This window comes from Petromyzon marinus (genome assembly GCF_048934315.1).
Source record: "Petromyzon marinus isolate PM22_M1 ecotype Great Lakes invasive population chromosome 67 unlocalized genomic scaffold, UKy_Petmar_22M1.pri1.0 chr67_unloc.2, whole genome shotgun sequence".
Classification (NCBI taxonomy): Eukaryota; Metazoa; Chordata; class Hyperoartia; order Petromyzontiformes; family Petromyzontidae; genus Petromyzon; species Petromyzon marinus.
The window spans coordinates 141,764-162,500 of NW_027422592.1; the positions used below are offsets into that span (position 1 = coordinate 141,764).

Here is a 20,737-nt window from a genome sequence, read left to right on the forward strand (position 1 = left end):
CACCCACACACACACACCAACACACCCACACTCACCCACACACACGCACTCACACGCACCCACACTCGCCCACACACACTCACACACACTCACATACACACACACCAACACACCCACTCACCCACACACACGCACTCACACTCATCCACACTCACCCACACACACACCCACACACACACTCACACACACACACTCACCTACCCCCTCGTGTGCCGCAGCGCCGGTAGCCTTCAGAGGTGCTGCAGCTCGCTACAAACAGCACTTGCCCCAGCAGTCTGTAGAGGCTACACGGGGGACCTTTGTCTGTGTCTACCTTCATAGCTACTGCTACTCGCTACTAACAGCACTTGCCCTAGCAGTCTGTAGAGGCTACACGGGGGACCTTTGTCTGTGTCTACCTTCATAGCTGCTGCTGCTACTCGCTACTAACAGCACTTGCCCCTACAGTTTGTAGAGGCTACACGGGGGACCTTTGTCTGTGTCTACCTTCATAGCTGCTGCTGCTACTCGCTACTAACAGCACTTGCCCCAGCAGTCTGTAGAGGCTACACGGGGATCTTTGTCTTTGTACCCCTCTAGGACGGGATGGGGGCCCAGGTCCCCCAGGATTTTCGGGGTCTCCTGGGAACCCCGGATCCCCAGGGTCCCAGGGACTCCCCGGGCCGTCAGGATCCCCAGGTATGGACCCCTGTTGTACCTGTGTGTACCTGTGTGTGTATACCTGTGTACCTGTGTGTGTGTACCTGTGTGTGTGTGTGTGTTCCTGTGTACCTGTGTGTGTACCTATGTGTGTGTGTGTGTACCTGTGTATGTGTACCTGTGTACCTGTGTGTGTGTACCTGTGTGTGTGTACCTGTGTACCTGTGTGTGTACCTATGTGTGTGTGTACCTGTGTGTGTGTACCTGTGTATCTGTGTGTGTACCTGTGTATGTGTGTGTATCTGTGTGTGTGTACCTGTGTGTGTGTACCTATGTATCTGTGTGTGTGTACCTGTGTGTGTGTACCTGTGTGTGTGTGTGTACCTGTGTGTGTGTACCTGTGTGTGTGTACCTGTGTACCTGTGTGTACGTGTGTACCTGTGTGTGTGTACCTGTGTGTGTACCTGTGTGTGTGTGTACCTGTGTGTGTGTAGTGGGGAGCGATAGTGTAGCGGTTAGCGCGCTGCGCTATGAACCTGGCCACCCGGGTTCGATTCCCGCTCACGGCCAACACCAGTGACGATTATCTGAACCGGTCCCGGGCCTCCCCTAGGTCGACTCAGCCTCAAATGAGTACCTGGTACGGTGTGTAAACATCGTCACTGGGGAGACAAAGGCGGTCGGGCGTGGTGCTGGCCACCCACCCCCTCGTGTACCGTTCCGGCCTTCATAGGTGCTCGCTAACAACACTTGCCCCTACAGTCTGTTAAGGCTATACGGGGGATCTTTGTCTTTGTGTGTACCTGTGTGTGTACCTGTGTGTGTGTGTGTGTACCTGTGTGTGTGTGTGTGTGTACCTGTGTACCTGTGTGTGTGTACCTGTGTGTGTGTACCTGTGTGTGTGTGTACCTGTGTACCTGTGTGTGTGTGTACCTGTGTGTGTGTGTGTGTGTACCTGTGTACCTGTGTGTGTACCTGTGTGTGTACCTGTGTGTGTGTACCTGTGTGTGTGTGTGTACCTGTGTACCTGTGTGTGTACGTGTACCTGTGTACGTGTGTGTGTGTGTACCTGTGTGTGTGTGTGTGTACCTGTGTGTGTGTACCTGTGTGTGTGTACCTGTACCTGTGTGTGTGTGTGTACCTGTGTACCTGTGTGTGTACCTGTGTACCTGTGTGTGTACCCGTGTGTGTACCTGTGTGTGTGTGTACCCGTGTGTGTACCTGTGTGTGTGTGTACCTGTGTGTGTGTGTACCTGTGTGTGTGTGTACCTGTGTGTGTGTGTATCTGTTTGTGTGTACCTGCTTATGACTGGCTCCAGTTTAACAGCAGAGGTCTCACTCCGAATCAGTCGAGCGGCAATATCTTTTCATCGGTTGCGTAACGCTGTGTGGAAGCTACCTGGTCTGTCGCTCCGCACTAAGCTTCAGGTCTTCTCGGCCACGGTCATTCCCTCCCTTCTCTATGCTTGCGAAACGTGGACCCCCCTAATGGAACATCTTCGCCGGTTAGAAACATTTAGGCTGGCCTGCCTACGATCCATCCTGGGTTTAACCAGACTGGATTGTGTGAGGAGCTCACAAATCCTTGAAAGATCTGGGCAGGGTCCCATCGGTGAGCTCCTCCGGCAGGCAAGGCTGCGATGGCTGGGTCATGTAGCCCGCATGCCCAGCCACCGCATGCCGAAACAGCTTTTGTTTGGCCGGATTGAGGGGGCTAAGCGGGCGCGGCACGGGCTAGAGAAGAGATGGAGTGATGTGGTACAGGAGGACGTGGAGCTGAGTGGACTTGCCGATGACTGGTACCAGCGGTGTCAAGATCGGCCTCTGTGGAGGAGGCTCGTGAAGGATGCTACTGGGCAGTTGGAGGCAGTCGCCCTCCAACAACAACGGAGGGCGGAGGAGCGACGCTCACAACAGCGAGCGGAGCGCCGGGTGGCTAAAGCACAGCAGGTTGGCACAGTAGGGGGCACAGGTGGTGCATCAGCCAGTCATCTCAGTCAGTCGACCCGTGGCACCTGGGTCTGCCCCGTGACCTCCTGCCAGCGGGCGTTCGACACTTCACGTGGCCTCAGGGTGCACATAGCCTGGCACAAGCGTCGTGGTGACGTCACCGCCACTTAGTGGCGAATGGCGGTTGTTGTTGTTGTTGTACCTGTGTGTGTGTATCTGTGTGTGTGTACCTATGTATCTGTGTGTGTACCTGTGTGTGTGTGTACCTGTGTGTGTGTACCTGTGTACCTGTGTGTGTGTACCTGTGTGTGTACCTGTGTGTGTGTACCTGTGTGTGTGTACCTGTGTACCTGTGTGTACGTGTGTACCTGTGTGTGTGTGTACCTGTGTGTGTGTACCTGTGTGTGTGTGTACCTGTGTGTGTACCTTTGTGTGTACCTGTATGTGTGTACCTGTGTGTGTGTACCTGTGTGTGTGTACCTGTGTGTGTACCTGTGTACCTGTGTGTGTGTACCTGTGTACCTGTTTGTGTGTACCTGTGTGTGTGTGTGTACCTGTGTGTGTACCTGTGTGTGTGTACCTGTGTGTGTGTACCTGTGTGTGTGTATCTGTCTGTGTGTACCTGTGTGTGTGTGTACCTGTGTACCTGTGTGTGTGTACCTGTGTGTGTACGTGTGTGTGTGTGTGTACCTGTGTGTGTGTACGTGTGTGTGTACCTGTGTGTGTGTACGTGTGTGTGTGTACCTGTGTGTGTGTACCTGCATGTGTGTATGTGTGTGTGTGTGTCTGTGTGTGTATGTGTGTGTATGTGTGTGACTGTGTGTGTGTGTGACTGTGTGTGTGTATGTGTGTGTCTGTGTGTATGTGTGTGACTATGTGTATGTGTGTGACTATGTGCGTGTGTGACTGTGCGTGTGTGACTGTGTGTGTGTGTATGTGTGTATGTATGTGGGGAGCGGTAGTGTAGCGGTTAGCGCGCTGCGCTATGAACCTGGCGACCCGGGTTCGATTCCCGCTCACGGCCAACACCAGTGACGATTATTTGAACCGGTCCCGGGCCTCCCCTAGGTCGACTCAGCCTCAAATGAGTACCTGGTGTGGTGTGTAAACATCGTCACTAGGGAGACAAAGGCGGTCGGGCGTGGTGCTGGCCACCCACCCCCTCGTGTACCGTTCCGGCCTTCATAGGTGCTCGCTAACAGCACTTGCCCCTACAGTCTGTTAAGGCTATACGGGGGATCTTTGTCTTTGTCTTTGTATGTGTGTAGTGTGTGTATGTGTGTCTGTGTGTGTGTATGTATGTGTGTGTATGTGTGTGTATGTGTGTGTCTGTATGACTGTGTATGTGTGTGTCTGTGTATGTGTGTGACTGTGTGTGTGTATGTATGTGTGTGTCTGTGTGTGTGTGAGACTGTGTGTGTATATGTATGTGTGTGTATGTGTGTGTATGTGTGTCTGTGTATGTATGTGTGTATTTCTGTGTGTATGTGTGTGTGTGCATATACTTAATTCGCGGTTTAGTGTGAGGTCCTGGGGGAGGGAAAATCCCTCAGCCAGGAAAACATCGTGGCACAAAGTGAGGATGACCCTGCTGAGGCTGCGGTGAGTGGCTGGCTGAGGTGCCATCTGTTGAGGAAGTACTGAAGGCGATCCGGAGTCTGAGACCAGGAAAGGCAGCGGACAGAGATGATCTCCCAAGCGAAATGCTGAGGGAGGGTGGCGTTTGTGCACAGACTGCCCTATATGACATCATAACAACAGTCTGGACCACTGGATAGGTTCTGCAGGATTGGAAGGATGCCCTGGTGTTCCCCATTTTTAAGAAGGGGGACCGCACAGACTGTAACAACTACAGGGGCATCTCACTCCTCAGTGTGCCGGGAAAGGTCCTGGCAAGGATTATTCAGCATCGCCTTGCCAGTCACGCTGAGGAGAGGCTTGCGGAGCCTTAATGCGGTTTCAGGAAAGGGCGGTCCTGCACAGATGCCATATTTTCTGTCCGTCTGCTACAGCAGAGGTGTAGGGAATTCCAACAAGACCTACACCTCTGCTTTATTGACCTGGTCAAGGCCTATGATACCATCAGTAGGCCTGGGCTCTGGGTTGTTCTTCGTGCTTTTGGAGTACCTGACCCTCTGCTCACGATCATTAAGGACCTTCATGATGGTGAGCGGGCCCGGGTAAAACTACGTGGCCGGGAGTCAGAGCCATTCCCTGAACACCTTGGGGTGTGACAGGGATGTCCTCTGGCTCCCACATTATTTAACATCTATTTTGACCACGTAGTTCGTGAAGCCTTCAATAGCTGTACCGGGAGAATCTCCATATGGTACAGATATAATGGGAGGCTGATCGATGCCCGGGTGCGGTCAAGGGATGGCTTCCTATTGCTCAACCACGTTATGTATGCTGATGATTTGGTAATAGCTGCTCATTCAGAGGAGGAGTTGGAGACGCTGCTGCTGAGACTAGAGCCTGCCAATAAGAGGTGGGGCCTTACCATCAGCCGGACACAAAACTAAGCACCTGCCTGGGTATTTTGTACCATCGGACACTCCACCCCCACAACTCCCAATCGGTGATGGGGCAGTTGTGGAGCGAGTGGAGAGTTTCCCATACCTGGGCAGTGTGCTTATGACTGTCTCCAGTTTAACAGCAGAGGTCTCACTCCGAATCAGACGAGCGGCAATATCTTTTCATCGGTTGCGTAACGCTGTGTGGAAGCTACCTGGTCTGTCGCTCCGCACTAAGATTCAGGTCTTCTCGGCCACGGTCATTCCCTCCCTTCTCTGCGCTTGTGAAACGTGGACCCCCCTAATGGAACATCTTCGCCGGTTAGAAACATTTAGGCTGGCCTGCCTACGATCCATCCTGGGTTTAACCAGACTGGATTGTCTGAGGAGCTCACAAATCCTTGAAAGATCTGGGCAAGGTCCCATCGGTGAGCTCCTCCAGCGGGCAAGGCTGCGATGGCTGGGTCATGTATCCCGCATGCCCAGCCACCGCATGCCTAAACAGCTTTTGTTCGGCCGGATTGAGGGGGCTAAACGGGCGTGGCATGGGCTAGAGAAGAGATGGAGTGATGTGGTAGACGTGGAGCTGAGTGGACTTGCCGATGACTGGTACCAGGGGTATCAAGATCGGCCTCTCTGGAGGAGGCTCGTGAAGGACGCTACTGGGAAGTTGGAGGCAGTCGCCCTCCAACAACAACGGAGGGCGGAGGAGCGACGCTCACAACAACGAGCGGAGCGCTGGGCGGCTAAAGCACAGCAGGTTGGCACAGTAGGGGGCACAGGTGGTGCATCAGCCAGTCATCTCAGTCAGTCGACCCGTGGTACCTGGGTCTGCCCAGTGACCTCCTGCCAGCGGGCGTTCGACACTTCACGTGGCCTCAGGATGCACATAGCCTGGCACAAGCGTCGTGGTGACGTCACCGCCACTTAGTGGTGAATCGCGGTTGTTGTTGTTGTGTGTGCATGTGTGTGTCTGTGTGTGTGACTATGTGTATAGGTATGTGTGTGTATGTGTGTGTGTCTGTGTGTGTGAGTGTGTGTGACTGTATGTGTGTGTGTATGTTTATGTGTGTGACTGTGTCTGTGTGTATGTGTGTGTCTGTGTGTGTATGTGTGTGTGTATTTGTGTGTGTCTGTGTGTGTGTATGTGTGTATGTGAATGTGTGTGAATATGTGTATGTGCGTGTCTGTGTGTGTGTGTGTGTGCAGGTGTGAAGGGTGAGAGGGGGTTCCCGGGTCAGCCTGGCAGCCCCGGGCAATCCGGAGAGAAGGGGGATTCGGGAGAGCTGGGGATACCAGGTGGAGTGCACACACACACACATACACACGCAGGTACGTACACACACACGTACACACACACGTACACACACACACGTGTACACACAAACGTACACACACACGTACACACACACGTGTACACACACGTACACACACACGTGTACACACACACACACGTGTACACACACACACAGTCACACACACATACACACAGTCACACACACACATACACATACATACACATGCATACACACACATACACGTTCACACACGCAGGTACACACACACGTACACACACACACGTGTACACACACGCACATACACACGTGTACACACACACACACGTGTACACACACACGTACACACACACGTGTACACACCCACACACGTGTATACACACACGTACACACACATGTACACACATGTACACACACACGTGTACACACGCAGGTACACGCACACGCAGGTACACACACGTACACACACACGTACACACACACGTGTACACACACACGTGCACACACGCAGGTACACACATATACACACACACACGTGTACACACGCAGGTACACACACACGTATACACACACGTGTACACACAAACGTACACACACACGTACACACAAACACGTGTACACACACACGTACACACACACACGTGTACACACACACACGTGTACACACACACGTACACACACACACGTGTACACACACGTACACACACACACGTGTACACACACACACACGTGTACACACACACGTACACACATGTGTACACACATACACGTGCACACACACACGTGCACACACACACACGTGCACACACACACGTACACACACACGTGTACACACACACGTACACACACACGTACACATACACGTACACACACACGTGCACACACACACGTACACACACACACGTGCACACACAAATATATACACACACATACACGGTGTGTACTAATCATCGTCGTAAGGGAGACAAAGGCGGCCGGGCGTGGTGCTGGCGTCCCACCACCTCGTGTGCCACAGTGCCGGTAGCCTTCATAGGTGCTGCTGCTACTCGCTACTTACAGCACTTGCCCCTGCACTCTGTTGAAGCTACACGGGGGACCTTTGTCTGTGTGCGTGCAGGACCCCCTGGCAGTATCGGCATCCCTGGGGCTGCGGGGTCCCCGGGGTCGCCCGGGTCCCCCGGGTTCGCGGGGTCCAAGGGGGCCAAGGGGGAGCCCTCTCCACCCGGACTGGGATTCCCCGGCAGGGCAGGAGAGAAGGTGACCAGCTTCGCAGCGCCACGTGCTCTTATCCACTGCTGGATGAGCATCAATGAATGTGACGACGATGACGTCACTCTTGCCCTGTGTGTACCACGTGGTCATCTCTCTCTCCAGTTGTGATTCATATCAACACCCGTGGTGTTATCCACTGCTGGAGGAGGATCATCAATGTGACGATGACGTCACTAGCCCTGTGTTTACCACGTGTTCATCTCTCTCCAGCTGTGATTCATATCAACACTGTGGTCTTATCCACTGCTGGATGAGGATCATCAATGTGACGATGATGATGACGTACCTGTGTGTACCACGTGTTCATCTCTCTCGCTGTGATTCATATCAACACCGTGGTCTTATCCACTGCTGGATGAGGATCATCAATGTGATGACGATGACGTCACTAGCCCTGTGTGTACCACGTGTTCATCTCGCTGTGATTCATATCAACACCGTGGTCTTATCCACTGCTGCATGAGGATCGTCAATGTGACGATGATGACGTCACTAGCCCTGTGTGTACCACGTGTTCATCTCGCTGTGATTCATATCAACACCGTGGTCTTATCCACTGCTGGATGAGGATCGTCAATGTGACGATGATGACGTCACTAGCCCTGTGTGTACCACGTGGTCATCTCTCTCTCGCTGTGATTCATATCAACACCCGTGGTCTTATCCACTGCTGGATGAGGATCGTCAATGTGACGACGATGACGTCACTCTTGCCCTGTGTGTACCACGTGGTCATCTCTCTCGCTGTGATTCATATCAACACCGTGGTCTTATCCACTGCTGGATGAGGATCCTCAACGTGATGACGATGACGTCACTAGCCCTGTGTGTACCACGTGTTCATCTCTCTCCAGCTGTGATTCATATCACCCCCCCCACCACCACCACGTATAGCACACAGACAAAAGTGCCCCAGGTAGTCTGTGTGAATGTGTGTGGGGGGTGGGGGTGGAGGGGGGAGCGGTGGTGCAGCGGTTAGCGCTACGCTGTGCTACGAACCCGGCGACCCGGGTTCAATTCCCGCTCACGGCCAACACCGGCGGTGACGATTATCTGGACCTGGGTCCTGGGCCTCCCCTAGGTCGACTCAGCCTCAGTTGAGTACCCGGTGCGATGGTGCAGTGAACATCGTCACTGGGGGAGACAAAGGCGGCTGGGCGTGGTGCTGGCCACCCACCCCCTCGTGTGCCACAGTGCCGGTAGCCTTCATAGCTGCTGCTACTCGCTACTAACAGCACTTGCCCCAGCAGTCTGTAGAGGCTACACGGGGGACCTTTGTCTGTGTCTACCTTCATAGGTGCTGCTACTCGCTACTAACAGCACTTGCCCTAGCAATCTGTAGAGGCTACACGGGGGACCTTTGTCTGTGTCTACCTTCATAGCTGCTGCTACTCGCTACTAACAGCACTTGCCCCTACAGTCTGTCGAGGCTACACGGGGGACCTTTGTCTTTGTGTCCGTGTGTACAGGGCGACCCAGGATTCCCAGGGTCACCAGGGACCGGGACTCGGGGCTTGCCGGGGTCACCGGGTCAGCCGGGGTCACCGGGATTTACCGGCGCCAAGGGGGAGAAGGGGTCAGATGGACGGCCAGGTACACACCCACACACACGTGTACACACACACACACGTGTACACACACACACACGTGTACATACACACACACACGTGTTGCACACACACACGTGTACACACACACACACGTGTACACACACACACAGACGTGTACACACACACATGTGTACACACACACACTCACGTTTACACACACAGACACACACACGTGTACACACACACACGTGTACATACACACACACACGTGTTACACACACACACACGTGTACATACACACACACGTGTACACACACACACACGTGTACACACACGTGTACACACACACGTGTACACATACGTGTACACACACACGTGTACACACATACGTGTACACACACACACGTATACACACGTGTACACACACACGTGTACACACACACGTGTTACACACACACACGTGTACACACACGTGTACACACACACAGTGTACACACACACACACGTGTACACACACACACACGTGTACACACACGTGTACACACACAGTGTACACACACACACACACAGTGTACACACACACGTGTATACACACACGCACACACGCACACACACGTACACACACACGTACACACACACACGTGTACATAACTCAGTGTTCAGGTCCCAGTTCGGTTCCATAACTCGGTGTGGGTTCCCAGTTCGGTTCCATAACTCGGTGTTTAGGTCCCAGTTCGGTTCCATAACTCGGTGTTTAGGTCCCAGTTCGGTTCCATAACTCGGTGTTTAGGTCCCAGTTTGGTTCCATAACTCGGTGTGGGTTCCCAGTTCGGTTCCATAACTCGGTGTTCAGGTCCCAGTTCGGTTCCATAACTCGGTGTTTAGGTCCCAGTTCGGTTCCATAACTCGGTGTGGGTTCCCAGTTCGGTTCCATAACTCGGTGTTCAGGTCCCAGTTCGGTGCCATAACTCGGTGTTTAGGTCCCAGTTCGGTTCCATAACTCGGTGTGGGTTCCGAGTTCGGTTCCATAACTCGGTGTTCAGGTCCCAGTTCGGTTCCATAACTCGGTGTGGGTTTCCAGTTCGGTGCCATAACTCGGTGTTCAGGTCCCAGTTCGGTTCCATAACTCGGTGTTTAGGTCCCAGTTCGGTTCCATAACTCGGTGTTTAGGTCCCAGTTCGGTTCCATAACTCGGTGTGGGTTCCCAGTTCGGTTCCATAACTCGGTGTTCAGGTCCCAGTTCGGTTCCATAACTCGGTGTTTAGGTCCCAGTTCGGTTCCATAACTCGGTGTGGGTTCCCAGTTCGGTTCCATAACTCGGTGTTCAGGTCCCAGTTCGGTTCCATAACTCGGTGTTTAGGTCCCAGTTCGGTTCCATAACTCGGTGTGGGTTCCCAGTTCGGTTCCATAACTCGGTGTTCAGGTCCCAGTTCGGTGCCATAACTCGGTGTTTAGGTCCCAGTTCGGTTCCATAACTCGGTGTGGGTTCCGAGTTCGGTTCCATAACTCGGTGTTTAGGTCCCAGTTCGGTTCCATAACTCGGTGTTCAGGTCCCAGTTCGGTTCCATAACTCGGTGTCGATTGTAGAAGTTGTTGTGGTGGTTGTTGTGGTGGCGGTTGTAGTGGTGGTTGTTGTGGTGTTGGTTGTGGTAGTTGTGGTGGTTGTGGTTGTAGATGTTGTTGTGGTGGTTGATGTGGTGGTTGTTGTTATTGTGGTTGTTGTGGTGGTGGTTGTTGTGGTGTTGGTTGTGGTGGTTGTTGTGGTGGTTTTTGTTATTATGGTTGTTGTGGTAGTGGTTATTGTGGTGGTGGTTGTGGTGGTTGTAGTTGTTGTTGTTATTGTGGTTGTAGATGTTGTTGTGATTGTTGTGGTGGTGGTTGTGGTGGTGTTGGTTGTGGTGGTTGTTGTTGTGGTTGTAGTTGTTGTTATTGTGGTTGTGGTTGTAGATGTTGTTGTGGTTGTTGTGGTATTGGTTGTTGTGGTGGTTGTAATTGTTGTTGTTGTGGTGGTTGTAGATGTTGTGGTTGTTGTGGTGTTGTTGTAGTGGTGTGGTTGTTGTGGTGGTTTTTGTGGTGCTGGTTGTTGTGGTGGTGGTTGTAGTTGTTGTGGTTGTTGTGGTAGTGGTTGTTGTTGTTGTGGTGGTTGTAGTTGTTGTGGTTGTTGTGGTAGTGGTTGTGGTGGTTGTAATTGTTGTTGTGGTGGTTGTAATTGTTGTTGTTGTGGTGGTTGTTGTGGTTGTTGTGGTAGTGGTTCTGGTTGTTGTGGTGGTGGTTGTTGTTGTGGTTGTTGTAGTGGTTGTGGTGGTTGTAGTTGTTGTGGTTGTTGTTGTGGTGGTTGTAATTGTTGTTGTTGTGGTGGTTGTAGTTTTAGTGATTGTTGTTGTTGTTGTGGTGGTTGTAATTGTTGTTGTTGTGGTGGTTGTAATTATTGTTGTTGTGGTGGTTGTAGTTTTAGTGATTGTTGTTGTTGTTGTGGTGGTTGTAATTGTTGTTGTTGTGGTGGTTGTAATTGTTGTTGTTGTGGTGGTTGTTGTGGTTGTTGTGGTTGTTGTGGTGGTGGTTGTAGTTGTTGTGGTTGTTGTGGTAGTGGTTGTGGTGGTTGTAGTTGTTGTGGTTGTTGTTGTTGTGGTGGTTGTAATTGTTGTTGTTGTGGTGGTTGTAGTTGTTGTGATTGTTGTTGTTGTGGTGGTTGTAATTGTTGTTGTTGTGGTGGTTGTTGACCTGTGTGTCTGCAGGAGGCCCAGGGTCCTCAGGACCCAAGGGAGCTGCCGGATTCCCTGGGAGAGACGGACAACCAGGATCTCCAGGACTCATTGGTGAGCACCGCCACTCACCACCGCCACTCACCATTACTCACCATTACTCACCACCGCCACTCACCACCGCCACTCAGCATTACTCACCACCATTACTCACCACCACCACTCACCACCACCACTCACCATTACTCACCACCGCCACTCACCACCGCCACTCAGCATTACTCACCACCATTACTCACCACCACCACTCACCACCACCACTCACCATTACTCACCACCGCCACTCACCACCGCCACTCAGCATTACTCACCACCATTACTCACCACCACCACTCACCACCACCACTCACCATTACTCACCAACACCACTCACCATTACTCACCACCGCCACTCACCACCACCACTCACCACCACTCACCACCACCACTCACCACCACCACTCACCACCACTCACCACCGCCACTCAGCATTACTCACCACCATTACTCACCACCACCACTCACCACCACCACTCACCATTACTCACCACCGCCACTCACCACCGCCACTCAGCATTACTCACCACCATTACTCACCACCACCACTCACCACCACCACTCACCATTACTCACCACCGCCACTCACCACCGCCACTCAGCATTACTCACCACCATTACTCACCACCACCACTCACCACCACCACTCACCATTACTCACCACCGCCACTCACCACCACCACTCACCACCACTCACCACCACCACTCACCACCACCACTCACCACCACTCACCACCGCCACTCAGCATTACTCACCACCATTACTCACCACCACCACTCACCACCACCACTCACCATTACTCACCAACACCACTCACCATTACTCACCACCACCACCACTCACCACCACCACTCACCATTACTCACCACCACCACTCACCACCACCACTCACCACCACTCACCACCACCACTCACCACCACCACTCACCACCACTCACCACCACCACTCAGCCTTACTCACCACCGCCACTCACCACCGCCACTCACCACCGCCACTCACCATTACTCACCACCGCTACACACCAACACCACTCACCATTACTCACCACCGCCACTCACCAACACCACCGCCACTCACCACGACCACCGCCACTCACCATTACTCACCACCGCAACTCACCACCGCAACTCACCAACACCACTCACCATTACTCACCACCGCTACACACCACCACCACTCACCACCACCACCACTACTCACCACCGTCACTCACCACCGCCACTCACCATTACTCACCACCGCTACACACCAACACCACTCACCATTACTCACCACCGCCACTCACCAACACCACCGCCACTCACCACGACCACCGCCACTCACCATTACTCACCACCGCAACTCACCACCGCAACTCACCAACACCACTCACCATTACTCACCACCGCTACACACCACCACCACTCACCACCACCACCACTACTCACCACCGTCACTCACCACCGCCACTCACCATTACTCACCACCGCTACTCACCACCGCCACTCACCACCACCACCGCCACTCACCAACACCACTCACCATTACTCACCAACACCACTCACCATTACTCACCACCACTACTCACCACGACCACTCACCACCACCACTCACCATTACTCACCACCACCACTCACCACCACCACTCACCACCACCACTCACCACCACTCACCACCACCACTCACTATTACTCACCACGACCACTCACCACCACCACTCACCACCGCCACTCACCATTACTCACCACTGCCACTCACCATTACTCACCACCGCTACTCACCACCGCCACTCACCACCACCACCGCCACTCACCACTCACCATTACTCACCACCACCACTCACCACTCACCATTACTCACCACCGCCACTCACCACCGCCACTCACCATCACTCACCACCGCCTATGACTAGCACTTGCCCCAGCCGTCAGCGTGTGCTACACGGGGGACCTTTGTCTTTCCCAGGACCTCCGGGTCAGCCGGGGTCGCCCGGATTTCCTGGAAGCAAAGGAACTCAAGGCCGTGATGGGATCCCCGGTTCCCCCGGTAGCAAAGGGGACCCAGGTAACCCCCACCCCCCTCCCCACAACACAACAACCGCCGCCATTCGCCGCTAAGTGGCGGTGACGTCACCACGACGCTTGTGCCAGGCTATGTGCACGTTGAGGCTACCACGTGAAGCGTCGAACGCCCGCTGGCAGGAGGTCACGGGGCAGACCCAGGTGCCACGGGTCGACTGACTGAGATGACTGGCTGATGCACCACCTGTGCCCCCTACTGTGCCAACCTGCTGCGCTTTAGCCACCCGGCGCTCCGCTCGTTGTTGTGAGCGTCGCTCCTCCGCCCTCCGTTGTTGTTGGAGGGCGACTGCCTCCAACTGCCCAGTAGCAGCGTCCTTCACGAGCCTCCTCCACAGAGGCCGATCTTGACACCGCTGGTACCAGTCATCGGCAAGTCCACTCAGCTCCACGTCCTCCTGTACCACATCACTCCATCTCTTCTCTAGCCCGTGCCGCGCCCGTTTAGCCCCCTCGATCCGGCTGAACAAAAGCTGTTTCGGCATGCGGTGGCAGGGCATGCGGGCTACATGACCCAGCCATCGCAGCCTTGCCCGCCGGAGGAGCTCACCGATGGGACCTTGCCCAGATCTTTCAAGGATTTGTGAGTTCCTCACACAATCCAGCCTGCGGGTTAAACCCAGGATGGATTGCGTGAGTTCCATTCGGGGGGGGGTCCACGTTTCGCGAGCGTGGCCGAGGAGACCTGAAGCTTAGTGCGGAGCGACAGACCAGGTAGCTTCCGACAGACCAGGTAGCTTCCACACAGCATGGTGCTGCTACTCGCTACGAACAGCACTTGCCCCAGCAGTCTGTTTAGGCTACACGGGGGACCTTTGTCTGTGTCTACCTTCATAGCTGCTGCTACTCGCTACGAACAGCACTTGCCCCAGCAGTCTGTTTAGGCTACACGGGGGACCTTTGTCTGTGTCTACCTTCATAGCTGCTGCTACTCGCTATTAACAGCACTTGCCCCTACAGTCTGTAGAGGGTACACGGGGGATCTTTGTCTGTGTCTACCTTCATAGACGCTGCTACTCGCTACTAACAGCACTTGCCCCAGCAGTCTGTTAAGGCTACACGGGGGACCTTTGTCTGTGTCTACCTTCATAGCTGCTGCTACTCGCTACGAACAGCACTTGCCCCAGCAGTCTGTTGAGGCTACACGGGGGATCTTTGTCTGTGTCTACCTTCATAGCTGCCGCTACTCGCTACGAACAGCACTTGCCCCAGCAGTCTGTAGAGGCTACACGGGGGACCTTTGTCTGTGTCTACCTTCATAGACGCTGCTACTCGCTACTAACAGCACTTGCCCCAGCAGTCTGTAGAGGCTACACGGGGGATCTTTGTCTGTGTCTACCTTCATAGGCGCTGCTACTCGCTACTCACAGCACTTGCCCCAGCAGTCTGTTTAGGCTACACGGGGGATCTTTGTCTGTGTCTACCTTCATAGCTGCTGCTACTCGCTACTAACAGTACTTGCCCCTACAGTCTGTTTAGGCTACACGGGGGACCTTTGTCTGTGTCTACCTTCATAGGTGCTGCTACTACTCGCTACTAACAGCACTTGCCCCAGCAGTCTGTAGAGGCTACACGGGGGATCTTTGTCTGTGTCTACCTTCATAGCTGCGGCTACTCGCTACTAACAGTACTTGCCCCAGCAGTTTGTAGAGGCTACACGGGGGACCTTTGTCTGTGTCTACCTTCATAGGTGCTGCTACTACTCGCTACTAACAGCACTTGCCCCAGCAGTTTGTAGAGGCTACACGGGGGAACTTTGTCTGTGTCTACCTTCATAGGCGCTGCTACTCGCTACTCACAGCACTTGCCCCAGCAGTCTGTTGAGGCTACACGGGGGATCTTTGTCTGTGTCTACCTTCATAGGCGCTGCTACTCGCTACTTACAGCACTTGCCCCAGCAGTCTCTTGAGGCTACACGGGGGATCTTTGTCTGTGTCTACCTTCATAGCTGCTGCTACTCGCTACGAACAGCACTTGCCCCAGCAGTCTGTTTAGGCTACACGGGGGATCTTTGTCTGTGTCTAGCTTCATAGGCGCTGCTGCTACTTGCTATTAACAGCACTTGCCCCTACAGTCTGTAGAGGCTACACGGGGGATCTTTGTCTGTGTCTACCTTCATAGACGCTGCTACTCGCTACTAACAGCACTTGCCCCAGCAGTCTGTAGAGGCTACACGGGGGATCTTTGTCTGTGTCTACCTTCATAGGCGCTGCTACTCGCTACTCACAGCACTTGCCCCAGCAGTCTGTTGAGGCTACACGGGGGATCTTTGTCTGTGTCTACCTTCATAGACGCTGCTACTCGCTACTAACAGCACTTGCCCCAGCAGTCTGTGGAGGCTACATGGGGGACCTTTGTCTGTGTCTACCTTCATAGCTGCTGCTACTCGCTACTAACAGCACTTGCCCCAGCACTCTGTAGAGGCTACACGGGGGATCTTTGTCTGTGTCTACCTTCATAGGTGCTGCTACTCGCTAACAGCACTTGCCCCTACAGTCTGTTGAGGCTACACGGGGGACCTTTGTCTTATATTCGACAGGGCCCTACGATGCCGGTCTGCCAGGGCCTCCTGGATCACCTGGATTTCAAGGTGGGGCCACAGGTCACGTGTATATACATACACACACTACACACACACCACACACACACTACACACACACTACATACACACTACATACACACCAAACACACTCTACATACACACACTATACACACACACTACACACACACTACATACACACACTACACACACACTACACACACACCACACACACACTACACACACACTATACACACACTACATACACACCAAACACACTCTACATACACACACTATACACACACTACACACACTACACACACACTATACACACTACATACACACTACATACACACACTACATACACACTACACACACCACACACACACTACATACACACACTATACACACACTACACACACACTACACACACACTACACACACACTATACACACACTACATACACACTACACACACACTATACACACACTACATACACACTACACACACCACACACACACTACATACACACACTATACACACACTACACACACACTACACACACACTATACACACACTACATACACACTACATACACACCACACACACTACATACACACCACACACACTATACACACACACTATACACACACTACACACACACTACATACACACTACACACACACCACACACACTATACACACACTACACACACACACTACATACACACACTACATACACACTACACACACCACACACACACCAAACACACACTATACACACACTACACACACACTACACACACACCACACACACCACACACACACTACACACACACTACACACACACACTACACACACACCACACACACACTACACACACACTACATACACACACTACACACACACTACACACACACCACCACACACTATACACACACTACACACACACTACACACACACCACACACACACTACACACACACTACACACACACACTACACGCACACACCACACACACCACACACACACTACACACACACTACACACACACACTACACACACACTACACACACACTACATACACACACTACACACACACTACACACACACTACACACACACCACACACACACTACACACACACTACACACACACACTATACACACACTACACACACACTATACACACAATATACACACACTACACACACACTACACACACACCACACACACACTGTACACACACTATACACACACTACACACACACCACACACACACTACACACACACTACACACACACCACACACACACTACACACACACTACACACACACACTATACACACACACTATACACACACTATATACACACACTACACACACACCACACACACACTACACACACACACTACACACACACACTACATACACATACACACACTACACACACACACCACACACACACACACTACATATACACACACTACATATACACACACTACATATACACACGTTACATATACACACGCTACATATACACACACTACGCACACACACTACGCACACACACTACATACACAAACACACACTACATACACATACACACACTACACACACACACTACACACACACACTACATATACACACTACACACACACACACTACATATACACACTACATATACACACACTACATACAAACACTACATACACATACACACACTACACACACACTACACACACACACCACACACACACACTACATATACACACTACATACAAACACTACATACACATACACACACTACACACACACACTACACACACACCACACACACACTACATATACACACACTACATATACACACTACATATACACACACACTACACACACACACCACACACACACTACACACACACTACATACACACACTACACACACACTACACACACACCACACACACACTACACACACACTACACACACACACTATACACACACTACACACACACTATACACACAATATACACACACTACACACACACTACACACACACCACACACACACTGTACACACACTATACACACACTACACACACACCACACACACACTACACACACACTACACACACACCACACACACACTACACACACACTACACACACACACTATACACACACACTATACACACACTATATACACACACTACACACACACCACACACACACTACACACACACACTACACACACACACTACATACACATACACACACTACACACACACACCACACACACACACTACATATACACACACTACATATACACACACTACATATACACACGTTACATATACACACGCTACATATACACACACTACGCACACACACTACGCACACACACTACATACACAAACACACACTACATACACATACACACACTACACACACACACTACACACACACACTACATATACACACTACACACACACACTACATATACACACTACATATACACACACTACATACAAACACTACATACACATACACACACTACACACACACTACACACACACACCACACACACACACTACATATACACACTACATACAAACACTACATACACATACACACACTACACACACACACTACACACACACCACACACACACTACATATACACACACTACATATACACACTACATATACACACACACTACACACACACACCACACACACACACTACATATACACACTACATATACACACACACTACACACACACACCACACACACACTACATATACACACTACATATACACACACTACACACACACACTACACACACACCACACACACACACTACACACACACACTACATATACACACACTACACACAAACACTACACACACACACCACACACACACTACACACACACACTACATACACACACTACATACACACACACTACATATACATACACACACTACATACACACATACTACATATACATACACACACTACACACACACACTCTACATATTCATACACACAACAACAACAACAACCGCCAATCGCCACCAAGTTGCGGTGACGTCACCACGGCGCTTGTGCCAGGCTAGGTGCACGTTGAGGCCACGTGAAGTGTCGATCCGCCCGCCGGCAGGAGGTCACGGGGCAGACCCAGCAGGTGCCACGGGTCGACTGACTGAGATGACTACTGGCAGATGCACCACCACCTGTGCCCCCTACTGTGCCAGGCTAGGTGCACGAGGTCACGGGGACAGACCCAGCAGGTGCTATGGGTTGACCGACTGAGATGACTACTGGCAGATGCACCACCACCTGTACCTCCTACTGTGCCAGGCTAGGTGCAGGAGGTCACGGGGACAGACCCAGCAGGTGCCATGGGTTGACCGACTGAGATGACAGGCAGATGCACCACCTGTGCCCCCTACTGTGCCAGGCTAGGTGCACGAGGTCACGGGGACAGACCCAGCAGGTGCTATGGGTTGACCGACTGAGATGACTACTGGCAGATGCACCACCACCTGTACCTCCTACTGTGCCAGGCTAGGTGCACGAGGTCACGGGGACAGACCCAGCAGGTGCTATGGGTTGACCGACTGAGATGACTACTGGCAGATGCACCACCACCTGTACCTCCTACTGTGCCAGGCTAGGTGCAGGAGGTCACGGGGACAGACCCAGCAGGTGCCAGGGGTTGACCGACTGAGATGACTGAGATGGCTGGCAGATGCACCACCTGTGCCCCCTACTGTGCCAGGCTAGGTGCAGGAGGTCACGGCACCACCAGCTGTACTCCCCCTAATCTCTCCCCCCCCCAGGGTCTCCTGGTCTCCCCGGGTCTCCCGGATCGTCGGGCCAACCCGGCTTCCCGGGGTCAAAGGGCGACCCCGGACGTCAGGGGGGTCCAGGCCCCCCGGGACGCCAGGGCCCAGCGGGGCCCCCCGGGGAGATCTACCCGGGCATCAAGGGGGACCCCGGTCTGCCGGGACTCCCTGGGAATCCAGGTACTCGTGGGGGTAGGGTGGGGATACAGCGGGGATGCTGATGCAGCTACTACTACTACTACTGCAGCTGCTGCTACTACTGCTGCTGCTACTACTA

General features: G+C 52.5%; 1 protein-coding gene across 1 annotated transcript in view; it reads left to right on the top strand.

Moving 5' to 3' along the window:
- The window catches only part of LOC116956744 (uncharacterized), a 191,195-nt gene that overhangs the window by 140,220 nt on the left and 30,238 nt on the right, over window positions 1-20,737 (top strand). Inside the window, exons 34-41 of the mRNA XM_076057983.1 lie at window positions 580-678; window positions 6,312-6,401; window positions 7,515-7,654; window positions 9,139-9,262; window positions 11,955-12,035; window positions 13,964-14,062; window positions 16,616-16,666; window positions 20,455-20,640. Coding sequence (XP_075914098.1) covers window positions 580-678; window positions 6,312-6,401; window positions 7,515-7,654; window positions 9,139-9,262; window positions 11,955-12,035; window positions 13,964-14,062; window positions 16,616-16,666; window positions 20,455-20,640 — 870 coding nt within the window. The remainder of the gene's footprint in view (window positions 1-579; window positions 679-6,311; window positions 6,402-7,514; window positions 7,655-9,138; window positions 9,263-11,954; window positions 12,036-13,963; window positions 14,063-16,615; window positions 16,667-20,454; window positions 20,641-20,737) is intronic.